This window comes from Bombyx mandarina, chromosome 06 (genome assembly GCF_030267445.1).
Source record: "Bombyx mandarina strain Sakado chromosome 06, ASM3026744v2".
Taxonomy (NCBI): Eukaryota; Metazoa; Arthropoda; class Insecta; order Lepidoptera; family Bombycidae; genus Bombyx; species Bombyx mandarina.
Genome location: NC_143213.1, coordinates 4,171,239 through 4,185,912, shown reverse-complemented (window position 1 = coordinate 4,185,912; position 14,674 = coordinate 4,171,239). Strand labels below are relative to the sequence as shown.

General features: G+C 36.0%; 1 protein-coding gene across 5 annotated transcripts; it reads right to left on the bottom strand.

Moving 5' to 3' along the window:
• Positions 1-2,924: 2,924 nt before the first annotated feature.
• LOC114239943 (uncharacterized) lies at positions 2,925-14,294 on the bottom strand. Of its 5 annotated transcripts, none has more exons than XM_028170386.2 (9): positions 13,979-14,294; positions 13,004-13,188; positions 11,403-11,474; positions 10,342-10,479; positions 9,185-9,340; positions 7,454-7,688; positions 6,136-6,289; positions 4,676-4,812; positions 2,925-3,714 (listed from the first exon to the last, which is right to left on the bottom strand). In XM_028170386.2, exons 2-9 carry the CDS (start codon positions 13,176-13,178, stop codon positions 3,567-3,569), a joined length of 1,215 nt encoding a protein of 404 aa, XP_028026187.1. In that variant the 5' UTR covers positions 13,179-13,188; positions 13,979-14,294; the 3' UTR covers positions 2,925-3,566. The 5 variants fall into 5 exon arrangements, with proteins under 5 accessions (XP_028026187.1, XP_028026185.2, XP_089584231.1 ...); XM_028170384.2 differs by having other exon boundaries at positions 14,185-14,291; XM_089728105.1 differs by having other exon boundaries at positions 7,454-7,685; positions 14,185-14,291.
• Positions 14,295-14,674: the final 380 nt, after the last annotated feature.

The window sequence follows — 14,674 nt, the reverse complement described above, 5'->3', positions numbered from 1 at the left end:
CCGCGACTAGTAAGGAAGTCCGACAGCGAAATGTCTATATCGAAATTATCTCGATATTGCTTACAAATTAATAGTTTTTTGGTTCAGGACCTATTATTTGGAAAAGATTGTGAAGTACATGATTTGAATAAGAATCGGAGTATACCTATAGATGGAGAATTCCACAAGAAGTACGAGAAATACTTTGAGTGGCTAGACTTCCAAATAGCTGGTCTAGCTAGTATTTCAACTATTTTTTTTTATTGCTTAGATGGGTGGACGAGCTCACAGCCCACCTTGTGTTAAGTGGTTACTGGAGCTCATAGACATCCACAACGTAAATGCGCCACCCACCTTGAGATATAAGTTCTAAGGTCTCAAGTATAGTTATAATGGCTGCCTCACCCTTCAAACCGAAACGCATTACTACTTCACGGCAGAAACAGGCAGGGTGGTGGTACCCACCCGCGCGGTCTCACAAGAGGTCCTACCCCCAGTAATTACGCAAATTATAATTTTGAGGGTTTCATTTTTATTACACGATGTTATTCCTTCACCGTGGAAATCAATCGTGAACATTAAAATTTGTTGAGTACGTATTTCATTACAAAAATTGGTACCCGCCTGATATTCGACTACCGGTGCATCGCTCAACACCGGACGTCTTATCCGTTCGGCCACGACGAGTTTAAAAATATAAAAAAAAAAATTAATAAAAAATATAAAATATAAAAATTTCGGCGTTCATTTTTCGCGGCGAAAACAACTAAACTCATTTAATCACTGCACTATTCGCCGCGACTACCGCTCGACTCCGTGGCTTGCGCCGTCCTTATTCATGCATTTGTTTTGCTCGCCCGCCGCATCGTAACAGCCTGGCCACGGGACATTCGCCGATACGAATATTCGCGCGGTGCGAACGGCGAAGCGTCTAGCGACTAAAATAAGAGCATAGAAATGTACCTAACAAGCCACGCGCACCGGCGACCGGCGAAATGTACCGAGCGAATCGCGCGGGCGACTTACGATGCGACGGGCGAGCAAAACAAATGCATGAATAAGGACGGCGCAAGCCACGGAGTCGAGCGGTAGTCGCGGCGAATAGTGCAGTGATTAAATGAGTTTAGTTGTTTTCGCCGCGAAAAATGAACGCCGAAATTTTTATATTTTATATTTTTTATTAATTTTTTTTTTTATATTTTTAAACTCGTCGTGGCCGAACGGATAAGACGTCCGGTGTTGAGCGATGCACCGGTAGTCGAATATCAGGCGGGTACCAATTTTTGTAATGAAATACGTACTCAACAAATTTTAATGTTCACGATTGATTTCCACGGTGAAGGAATAACATCGTGTAATAAAAATGAAACCCTCAAAATTATAATTTGCGTAATTACTGGGGGTATGACCTCTTGTGAGTCCGCGCGGGTGGGTACCACCACCCTGCCTGTTTCTGCCGTGAAGTAGTAATGCGTTTCGGTTTGAAGGGTGGGGCAGCCATTGTAACTATACTTGAGACCTTAGAACTTATATCTCAAGGTGGGTGGCGCATTTACGTTGTATCCCTCGATATGTACTGTATTCTACAATAAATACATTCATCAAATAAAATAGCAATATCTCAATAGACCTTATATTTTCTTTGAAACTTAAAAGTAATTAACAATAAAAATATTAACATATAAAACTCGTGGCAATATGATTGTATTTAAAGAAAACCACAAACCCAAGTTAGATACTAAACTGAAAACTTCGAGATTAATAACATACTTAGGGTCTAAATAAATTACAAAACAAAAATAATTTTCTAATGAGGTGCTTTTTTTACATAAACATTAATATTTACATTTTTAGAGAAAATATACTGTCTCCTATGCCAAAATGCACCAAAAACAATGAAAATGTCGAATTTATGATACAACTAGTAATTCAGACATCAACAGCATTAAATTTCGACCTACTTATAAGGCGGACGGTCCTAAATCGTTGAACAATAGAAATTTGTCTTTAGGATAATATTACAATTTTTTATGCAAAAAAAATAATTAAGTGTTTTGTTATATCTCAATGTCCTATAATAGTAGTATATTCCTATATTTATAAAATAATTAAGTTTAAAAAAAGGTTACAAAATAAATAATTAAAAAAGTCTTAAATTACAAATTACTACAATTAGTATTAAAGATCTAGAAAGCGATATCATTAAGCATTACAATACACTCATATTCAGACTCAGAAATGTATCTCAATAATTTACAATTTAAATTGTTTTTGTACATTATGATAAAAGTGTAACATTAACATAATTAATTATTGGACTAGGCTAGATTGGAACAGATAGATTAATAAGCTAGTTTAGTTAAAACAATGAGTTTAATAATTATTGTATTTCGTTTCGCCCAGAGTTGCTAATATTTCACCGAAAGTATCAAGGAATTCAGAAAAATTCAGTTAAAAAGAAACCAGAACAGAAAATACTATATCATATACACTGTTTCATTAAAAAATTTGAGGTTATAACGCACACATCACACATCCCTATTTACTCTACTAGTCGGTCTTGAAGGGGAATGCATGCGGGCGGAGCGGCAGAGACGTCGCCGGGCAACCAGATAGTTTTTCAGAAAGCTGTCAGTCGATATAGCACCAATGAAATATATTTTACATCGTTATACTTAATTATAAAATATACCTTAAACTGGGATTATTTTAATAATAAGTGGCGCCCCACGATGTAAAATATATTTCATTGGTGCTATATCGACTAACAGCTTTCTGAAAAACTATCTGGTTGCCCGGCGACGTCTCTGCCGCTCCGCCCGCATGCATTCCCCTTCAAGACCGACTAGTAGAGTAAATAGGGATGTGTGATGTGTGCGTTATAAGGTCATATAAACTATGAGTTTCATTTTAGAATAGTTCTCTGATAACAAAATATATTTATATTAGTCATTCCATTTTACACTGAACAGCCAAATCACTTATATTATCCGTTTTAAGTCATATTTAATACAAGAATATATATTTTTTTCATTCACTTTTAACAATGAAAGAAGTGTTAAATAAAACGAAAATAAAAAAAACAATACCTAGGGGAAAAGTATGGCAACAGGTCGTGGAATTTATTTGGAAACTTAAAGTGTAGCAACAGAATTATGTAGTAGGTAGATTTATAAAATTATTTTACGATTAAACAGTGATAAGTATACTGCTAACATTTTAATGCCGAAATTAAAATTTCTAATGACTATAGGCCCAAATGAACCTGCCGTTTCCCCCTTTACATAAAAACTTTAATTTATAACACAGAGATAAAATAAAATCATACTACCAAAACAATATACATGTGCCTCTAATGGAAATGGGTGAATTCGTAAGAGAGAAATGTGAAAAAAATAATTCAAACAGTGAGAACACATTAAACTAAAATTAGATGTAGATTTGACTGAACGATTGTGCCGTCACTTTTGATTATTTTAATACTTAATTTCACTTATGAGCGAAATAGGATGTTCATGATTTTCCAACAGAGGCACAGATTAAAAAATCTGTACATCGATAAAGATAATGTTACCTGCTCAAACAATTCAGTTGTTCGTCGTTGGCGGCTGGTGTCGTCGGTCGAACTGGAATGTGTCGGACAGATAGAGGCCGAATATGGCAACACTGTAGAACACCGTCAGACCGAACAATGCTACACTAGCACTTGCGGTGAACATGTTTGAGTACTCACACCTGTTTACAAATGTATTAATCATTCTCTATTGTTGCATAAAAAACCAACTAATTCTTATATCGAACCTATGGGGACATTTGTAATTAAGTGTGGTATGTTGTGTAATTATAGAACGAGAAGCTTTTGTAGTTGAATATATTCCAAGAACATCAAGAAATTCTTAATGCATATTAGTGCAAAAAAGACGAGACGAGAGACGGGAAAGCTTTTATTCAATACGATTAAGGTTCCGAACTCATGTTGTCTAAGTGCATACACATTACCATCTCTATGATCTTAGATAATCTTTTAACACGAAGGCCCCTAAGTTTTCTCAACCGTCCAGGCAATAAAAAAGACCCAATTTACTTCATATCAAGCGGAGCAGCTTTGTAAATACTTCGGCCAAGAATACATCTTTACAAAGCTATAGTATTGTAAAGTTTATTGGAATATGGTATAGTTTCAATAATCTCTTTCCCACTCGCTCTATGGTTTGTTCTTAAAAAAAAGCATTTCCCGTGTTTCAATTTTTTTTATTGCTTAGATGGGTGGACGAGCTCACAGCCCACCTGGTGTTAATTGGTTACCGGAGCCCATAGACATCTACGACTTAAATGTGCCACTCTCCTTGAGATATAAGTTCTAAGGTCTCAAGTATAGTTACAACGGCTGCTTCACCCTTCAAACTGAAAAGCAATACTGCTTCACGACAGAAATAGGCGGGGTGGTTTGTGGGTTTGAATTTTATTACACGATGTTATTCGTTCACCGTGGAAGTCAATCGTGAACATTTGTTAAGTACGTATTTCATTAGAAAAACTGGTACCCGCCTGCGGAATTCGAACACCGGTTCATCGCTACATACGAATGCACCAGACGATCCTTTAGGCCACGACGACAACAACCGCAAAACTATTTCATTAAACAAGATGTCCATACTACATTAAGATCCTATATGCAGAGGAATAATTGACTCACCTAAAGAACCATACAACGGTGAGGGCGACAGAGACAAACGTCATCAGAATGTTTTCTAAATCCCAAGACCTCTCCGGCTGCGGCCTCTCCGTGATCAGCTCGTGCGTGGCGGCCGCGCTGCTCTCCTCAGCCGCACCCTGTGGGGGTGTACCATCCGTTAGGACGATGTCTCGGATATAACGTTGCTTTGGTTCGGCAACAAACCAATTTACAAATTAGAGATTTTTTTTATTTTATTGCTTAGATGGACGAGCTCACAGCCCACCTGGTGTTAAGTGGTTACTGGAGCCCATAGACATCTACAACATAAATGCGCCACCCACCTTGAGATATAAGTTCTAAGGTCTCAGTATAGTTACAATGGCAGAAAATGAAACTAGGCAAACTAAAACAAAAAAAAATTGACAGTGTTTGATGTATGACATGCAATTTCACCACTATCTCTGTGGATATCCCAGTTTCAAAAGTGGGACAGCAGTTACACAATTGCGACCCCGATCGCATGTCTCAAGGCGGGTGGTGATAGCCGCGTTGTGATGTCTGTGGGCTCCGGCAACCTCATACATATCAGGTAGGCAGTGAGCTATTTGATCATATATAAATTGGCGTTCTTTTTATTGGGTTAATTTAATTCCATTAACATCGAGATCTTCGTCCAAGCAGGACGCTCGACAGCAATAATCCATTAGGATAAACCTCCAATAACTTTCAAAATATCTCAAAGAACAATTAAAATACTATTTGATACAAGAACAGTGTGCTTAATGAAAGTTTTGTAACGTTCTCGATGGCGTAGTTAACTTGAATTTTTATGGAGTTGGAATGTTTGTCGCCAGGGGTGCTGTATGACAATTTTAGTTAACTTTTACACATGAAGGGTAGAAGTAAGGAGAACCGTCTCTGTGTGTGAAAAATGTACGTTCAAATCTGCTAAATAAGGGTGGCGCTACAGTAGCAACCGGGTAAATTGTAAAAAAGGCGCTGAAAGTTATTAGAATAAGATACAGAAATAAAAAAAGACGAACGAACTGTAAGCACTACAAAATCACAAAAAGTATTTATTTAAAACTAATAAAAAATGCAATCGATGTCTCCACGTTTTTCCACAGCAATAATTTGAGGTTATATTGACGAAATTAGTTTGGACTACGTAAACATGTGAGGTCATGTATCACTAACTACTTTAGTCATTAAATATATCAAATTTCCTAACTCAGAACACTTCAATCAGTTAACAACTGCTCAATTCATATCATAACCTATGCATATACTAGCGCCATTCTGATTTTTGAACGTTTATTTAGTAATAAAAGTGGGACACTTTTTCAAACTTCTCCCATAGTGAGACGGTTCTCCTTACCTCTACCCTCCATACTTTTACACTATCGAGAAGGTTAAAAAACTCGCACTAAGCACACAGAATCTCGTGGCCTGGTGAGGTGTGACGTCGGTCCGCTCACCGGCCCCGCTCGCTTGGGATGCACGAGGCAGTGCACGACGGCGCGGTCGTGCAGCCCGCACGCCTGCAGCGTGGCCGCGTCGTCCGCCAGCACGCGCCCGTTGAATATCAGACGTATCCGACACTCGGAAGACAGCTCCGTTGAGAAATGACGTCTGAAATGTTTTATTATCAAAAGATTTATATACGTATTGCGTACATATTATTATATAAAATATACTTTAAATGTGGCAGTATCTTTGTTTGTCTGTCCTTCTTTATGTTGAAATCAAGCGAAGAATTGACACATTTTTTTAAATTATAGATAGGGAAACTGTTCTTTTATCTTGACAAATATTGACACTTTAGAAACAATAAATGACACTTTCCCTTGACCACATAGACGAAGCCACGGGTTAACAACTAGTAATATAATATTTCTTAGAAATATATAAAGAGGGTAATGATGAAATCTGTGTTTCTCAAATGCATGAAATCATCACCAAGACATATATTGGAAGATAGCGACCCGCCCTCGCTTCGCTTCGGAAACATTAAAACACACATGAAACCAAAAAAATAAAATAAAAAAAATTAAAAAAAAAGTAGCCTATGTTCATCAGGGACAATGTCGGCTTCTAATGGAAAAAGAATTTTTCAAATCGGTCCAGTAGTTTCGGAGCCTATTCGAAACAAACAAACAAACAAATCTTTCCTCTTTATAATATTAAGTATAGAAGATATTTCATTGGTGATGCTTGATATTTTATTATTTAAAAAAAAAATCGTGAGGCATGAATCATGTTCAGATTTGAAATGCTATGGAAGGGCACGGCTTAGCTACGGTATTCCGTAGCTTTGCCATAGATTAATATCAGGTAATAACAATTTTTTCCTATTTGAATGCGGTAACTTTCTCAATTTCATGTATTTTAATCTTTTTTGTGCGCAACTCTTATTCGTTTTTTATATAAAATAGCAAACATAGTTTTTTATATAAAAAAGCAAACATAATAGAGTAACGAAGGAGTAAATTCCTTAGTCTAGTAGAGTAATTACTTTTTATATCAGCAATCTGCGAGTTGTGTAGGGGCGTCAATATCGATCAAGTCGTAACGGAAATCAGCCGGAATAGATTTTTTCTTTAACTTTTTGTTCAATAAATACATTTTATACCTTCGTATGCATTTAGTAAAAAAAAACTATTATTGTTATATTAAAATGTCTCAATTTCATCCTACTGTATGGGTTAAGCACGATTGGAACATATTATAACGTATATATTATTGGAACATAGTAGCGGAAAAGCACAATAATTACACACTAATAACGGTACTCACAACTTAAAATCTTTTAACAGTTCATCAAGGTTTCCGTCAACTTCCTTTAGGGTGTCGTTTAGGTACTTCAGTTTTATCAGGATTCTTTTTGTCTCGTCTCGTTCCGGGAGTGCGGGAGTGTCTGCATTTTGGACTAATGTGTTCACATCGTCCGATGCATTCTCTACATCGGTAGACGAAGCGCCGTCTTTCGAACTGTCATTTTTCACTTCACTGTCCCCTTGTGCTGCATCTACTGTATAAATAAATATATTTATTTTATTATTTTTTTTATTTCTTAATTAGAACTTCCGAATCACATCACGCCCCACAAGCAAAAAAGTGTTTCTTTTTAAATACTTAGATGGGTGAGCGAGCTTACAGCCTAACTGGTGTTAGGTAGTTACTGGAGCCTATAGACATCTACAACGTAAATGCGCCACTCACCTTGAGATACAAGTTCTAAGGTCCCACCCTTCAAACTGAAACACATTACAGCCTGGCCACGGGACATTCGCCGATACGAATATTCGCGCGGTGCGAACGGCGAAGCGTCTAGCGACTAAAACAAGCGCATAGAAATGTACCTAACAAGCCACGCGCACCGGCGACCGGCGAAGCGACCGGCGGAATGTACCGAGCGAATCGCGCGGTGCGGCGGGCGAGCAAAACAAATGCATGAATAAGGACGGCGCAAGCCACGGAGTCGAGCGGTAGTCGCGGCGAATAGTGCAGTGATTAAATGAGTTTAGTTGTTTTCGCCGCGAAAAATGAACGCCGAAATTTTTATATTTTATATTTTTTATTAATTTTTTTTTTATATTTTTAAACTCGTCGTGGCCGAACGGATAAGACGTCCGGTGTTGAGCGATGCACCGGTAGTCGAATATTAGGCGGGTACCAATTTTTGTAATGAAATACGTACTCAACAAATTTTAATGTTCACGATTGATTTCCACGGTGAAGGAATAACATCGTGTAATAAAAATGAAACCCTCAAAATTATAATTTGCGTAATTACTGGGGGTATGACCTCTTGTGAGTCCGCGCGGGTGGGTACCACCACCCTGCCTGTTTCTGCCGTGAAGTAGTAATGCGTTTCGGTTTGAAGGGTGAGGCAGCCATTATAACTATACTTGAGACCTTAGAACTTATATCTCAAGGTGGGTGGCGCATTTACGTTGTGGATGTCTATGAGCTCCAGTAACCACTTAACACAAGGTGGGCTGTGAGCTCGTCCACCCATCTAAGCAATAAAAAAAAATAGTTGAAATACTAGCTAGACCAGCTATTTGGAAGTCTAGCCACTCAAAGTATTTCTCGTACTTCTTGTGGAATTCTCCATCTATAGGTATACTCCGATTCTTATTCAAATCATGTACTTCACAATCTTTTCCAAATAATAGGTCCTGAACCAAAAAACTATTAATTTGTAAGCAATATCGAGATAATTTCGATATAGACATTTCGCTGTCGGACTTCCTTACTAGTCGCGGCGGCGAACGTGAGTACCCGTGGCCTGCAAACGGTGCTGCGCGAATGGTCGCCTCGCCCACCGCTTCGCTGTTCGCACCGCCGATCCCCGTGGCCAGGCCGTTACTGCTTCACGGCAGAAATAGGCAGGGCGGTGGTACCTACCGTGCGGACTCACAAGAGGACCTACCAGTGTTATGTGGTCGCGATCCTCAGCAGTGACGGAACGATAGATAGAATACAATGAGGCGAAAAGTAAGAACTGGAAGTTTCACATACCCGGTGCTCTCGTAAAGAGATCACATCCTGAAGTAACATCAGCCTCCATTGCGCTAACTATGCTGTCCATTTCCCTGATTTGTGCATTCCCGGCTGCTTCCTGTACGTCACTCTCGTCCTGTGTCGATTCTGGATTGCTTTGCGCGTTGGTTGGAGCTGTGTTAAGGTTCAAGAAAATTTGTATAAAATTTACAAGAGATTATACTGATCTTTTACTGAATATCGGATTATTTATTTTTACTATATATATTGCTAATTGAGAATTTTTTCTCATTCTACATTTATACCTTAAATTGTTTTAACAGCGATTATGAATGGCACAAAGAATTTTATGGCGCTTTTGAACATTGATGTTATATAAACTAGGGCAGTTTCTATGCATGAAATTAAAATGCTTAAAACTTTTTTATTTCTGAACAGGTTTCATTAATATAATTACATTTATATAGTTTTATATTTACATTAAAAAAAATTCAAAAATTCAACTACAAAGATACTTGTTTTGAGTTAAGTACTCAAAATTTAATCTCTTTCAGCTACAGCAAAGGAGAGAAACTGGAAACTTCGAGGTGTACGTAAACTAAATTTTGGTTTTGTTTACGAGACAATAATGATATTATTATTTATTGCTCAAGTCTATGTACGAGTCCATGGCCATTCGGTCGGTGTCAAATGGCTACCGTAGTCCATAGATGACTAATTTATGTGTATTATCTATGGTCTATCTATCTATAATCTAAAAGTATGAAAATAATGTAGAGTCGGCAAAGGCGTCAGGGTATTAGGGTATTTAACACTAGTAATTTTTCGGTAGGCAGCGGCTTGGTTCTGCCCCTGGCATTGCTGAAGTCCATGGGCAACGGTAACCACTCACCATCAGGTGGGCCGTATGCTCGTCTGCCTACAAGGGCAATAAAAAAAAAAAAAAAAAAAAAAAATAATTCTTCACCTTCACCATTTTTGTTTTACATGACAATGAAAGAAAATCACTAGGCACAAAACAAAAATAACGTTCAGTTCCTGACATCAAAGCAAATGTCAGTGTGAATGTTGACACATCATCGAAGTCATAGTAATTGCATTGGAGTAACGGCTGTTATGTTCTTCAATGCAGAGGACAGGTATAATGGGATTCAATTAAATAAATAAAAACTCACAGTCCATTCTCCTGTAAAAGTGTAAACGGTTGTTATCAAGCATTGCCATATCGGCATCCACTATGCTGTCCATCTCCTGCAGGGGAATTACCCTGGAAGTTTCACTGGGAGTCTCTTGGACTTCTGATCTGCTTGTGCCTGAATAATGATATATAATGTATTTTAATCTTTGTCAAAAAAAAAACTTACCTATAGAATGTTTTTACAACAAGGACATGTTCTATCTTATAAATCATTTTTAAGTTAACAGCAAATTTCAATAGTACAAAATTAGTGTTCTCGTGATTAGTGATTATTGATTAGTGAAAATTAGTGTTCGTAAATCTCGTAAAACTTCACTGGTGGTAGGACCTCTCGTTTTCACTGGAGGTAGGACCTCTTGTGAGTCCGCACGGATAGGTACCACCACCCTGCCTATTTCTGCCGTGAAGCAGTAGTGCGTTTTGGGTTGAAGGATGAGGCAGCTGTTGAACTATACTGAGGCCTTAGAACTCATACCTCAAGGTGGGTGGCGGCATTTACGTTGTAGATGTCTATGAGCTGCGGTAACCAATTAACACCAGGTAGGCTGTGAGTTCGTGCACCCATTTAAGCAATAAATAAAAAACCGGCACTGCAATTAATTGTAGGATGATGTGACAATTAATATGATAAACATAAGTATAACTAAGGCTTCTTGTTTTATTGGCATGTAACATGAAATGCGTTATTGGTTTTTATGTATTTGGGACTGTGTTACAAACATCTTGTTATGTCCATGCACCAAGCATGTCTACCGGCTTAATGCGTAGTGTTCAAAAATCCAGGAAATGGGTCTCTACAAAAAACTATATCAAACAGTGCATAGATTAATACATACAAAAGATTGATTAGCTTATTTTTGGATTTCTTTTTTAATTAATTATGTGTTTGAAAGTAGAGTAGATTGAAAGTTCATAAAAAACGAAAGCTATTTTTGTATAAAAACCATTTTATGACTATCCAATAGAATAGTTTATACCACTGTCTATTGTGTATATGATTCATTAATTTATTGTTTTAAATGTTGCCAACTTACAAACCTGCAGCATCAGCATTGGATTCTTGGCTAGTATTTGTAAGTACTTGTTGATTCACTAGTGCCAGTCGCGATCCTAAAATTAAATTAAAATAAGTTTTTTTTTAGATACATATCTTTAAACTGAAAGTACTGCTTCTTTTCTACAGATTGTCTTTACTATTAGGATTATAAAAGTTTTATTCCGTAAAGCTTGGTTATAAATACAAAAGTACTTCTTTTTATTATATTATGTTTTCACTTGATTACAGGAAATGTTACAAAAATAAACAAATGAACTATATTGATATAGCAGATGAATTGCTTATAACAAATTTTTCAAAAGAACGATATTTTGAAAATTTGTCAATATTAAAAAAAAAAATCCTACTCAGTGTTGTAAATTTGTAACAATTTCTATAAACAATTCCTTCTAAATACACAATGAAATGTAGGAAACATCCTTACTAATAGTATTTTGAACATGATATGGTACAATCATATATTACTCACTATGTTGTACTGGATTGGAATTTATGTACCTAACTATCTAATATTATTTATAATTATATTCTGCCCTCATAAGGGTTTGAAAAAAATAAAGTACTGGATTGAAATCTGCAGCTATGTACTGTATTATACCTATATTTACAACATTATATAGACCTAGTAGCGAATTTTCAAAATTTAAAATTCTAAAAATCCCTCCTTAGCTAGAGACTAATTACACTAGTTTACAGTTATTATATCCCCCCACTCAAATCTATACCAGTACTTCCGCGACTTTTTAGGTTCTAAAATTACCAATTTAAAAATTCTATTACGTCACCTTTTTTAACCTCCAATTATTTTTTTAAAGAATCATACGTAATAGCTTGGCTTTGGTGCTGCATTACTTGTTTAAGAGATATTTATTGTTTAACTCAATTAAAATGTTGCGTGGACAACATATATTTACAAAAAAGAAAAGACGTACAGTAGAATCGATGCAAAGTTACTGCCCGATTAGCCTCTAACCCCTAGTAATTTTTTTTCTCTAAGCCCGTCATTTTTGTGCGTACTGTGACATTGGCAAAATAAATGACAATGGCGCTGGAGCCAAAGAAATTCTTTATAAAAAAAAACCTCTGGGTCTGCTGAGGAACTTCGGTTCTCTCTGTATTTTGTAATGTATGTTCCATGGAGAGTGCTCTGAGGAATTGTTTAAGATGATACCATCATCTCCATTTTACCATCGCACCGCCCACCACCAGAGTAGAGTTCATCCATACTAACTGGAGCCACTACGCTCATCCATAGTGCGTTTCCAGAGATATTTTTTGCCACGTACCACCTGGTTTTGGAATGAGCTCTTCTCTACAGTGTTTCTCATGCGTTTATGACATGTCCTTCTACAAACGAGGCTTGTGGAGAGTATTTAACTGTAAGCAGCGGCTTGGCTCTATCCCTGGCATTGCTGATATCCATGAGCGACAGTAACCGCTCACCATCAGGTAAACCCTATGCAATGCCTACACAGGGAATAAAAAATAATAACTGCATAATTTTAGCTAAGGCTCTAACATATGGTCATCATTTTAGATAAGAAATAAAAAAATTCAATAAGCACTACTTAACAACACTTACTGGGTCGAATGCTAATTGCCACAGGACTGTTTGGACGTGATCGCAGGACTAGTACAGTTCCGTATCTATCAGGTCTTGCATTGGTTGACCACCAAGCCAATATTCCCACAATAACTGTCAAGACCACCCCCATGAACTGCACTACTTCATCACCAAACCCATCTATCAGGGTCATCTTGTGTAAACTGCAAAATATTAAAACATCTTGAAAAGGTGATCAAGTTAATTCTTTTTCATTACTCAGTTTTTAATACATGTTGATTTACCGTTTTCTTACAATTCCCAAAAAGCCATAAATCACTCTTAATCTTAGAGAGAAAGAAATTAAACCTGATTTTATTAAATTTAGATGGAAGTAGATTTGGATACACTTACAGTAAAAACATAATTTAAAAAAATATATCACATTTTTTAAATAGTAACTTTCATGTTTTTTTTAAGTAATGTTGCAAATTTTCAGTATAAAAAGTTAACTATTGTCATTGTTCAGCCTATAAACTATTTAAAACATAACAATTTTTTGCAGGGTGAAAGAAAAAAACAACTTTCACACTCATTAATATTCAAAAATTATATATTTAGAGATTCTTAACAAAAATTGAACAAGTTTCAAGATTTACTTTCTAGAGCTCTCAAAGTTTGTCAAGTACAATTTTATGTGTTTAAAGCACTGCTACATACTGGAAAATTTAATTGATTAGAAATTTCAGGAAACTAATTAACACTACTTTTATAGTTTAATCTCCTTATTATTTCATAGATTATTTAAATTTCTATATGAATAGTATTGTTTTTTAAAATTAATGAATAGGTTTGCATATTCCTCAATTGACAAATGAATATTCTTGATAAAGTAGGTAAGTAAACAGCAATATATCAGTGAGCAAAAACATAAAATCCAACATTTCTGAGTTCGCTTAGAGACTTTCTAGATCCAGCGAGACAAGGTCAAATCATAAAGCAACTAATCATTACCTCAGGGCTGTTTTATCTTTGTACACACCAAAGTTTTGAGACAAAACGCAGTACCTTAGATCACTACTCTTTGATTAGTTTCAATATTTTTTTACTTGGACTCTGACTAAATGTAGTTCATAGCATACGCAACGTTACATCCTTGATAAAATACATCACTGTTTTGAAGTTATTTGTTTGGTTTCTTGGCATTAAACATTACGTACGGTATTGTCACCAAATGAAGAGTCAAATAAATTTTTACACAACACATAAATATAAATTTGCAGGAAAACAATCAAACCAATGTATTATCTATGACGGTCATTTTAACTATGATTCAAATATATTAAGTGTATAATCTATGACTATGATATATATGATGTGTAAATGTATCGATATATTTGGATAAAAAAATCGATATTTTGAGTGATTTTTTAATTTTAGTTATTTCTTTAAAGTTCCTATGTCAGTTATGAATTATAAGCTATAACGTTACGCTATAGGAACATACTTAACGTCGATTTTTGAAAATAATTTTTAGTTTTTCATAGTTATTTTTAGATTAATTATTTAAAATGTAAATATTAATTTTCAACATCGATTTTGTTTGAAGTTTTCATGGCCTGGAACTCAAGACCTTTTAGCCAAGTCTTAAATTTACTTCTATATTTTCTCACAATATGGTAAATGATATGAAATGAGTGGAGATGGGAT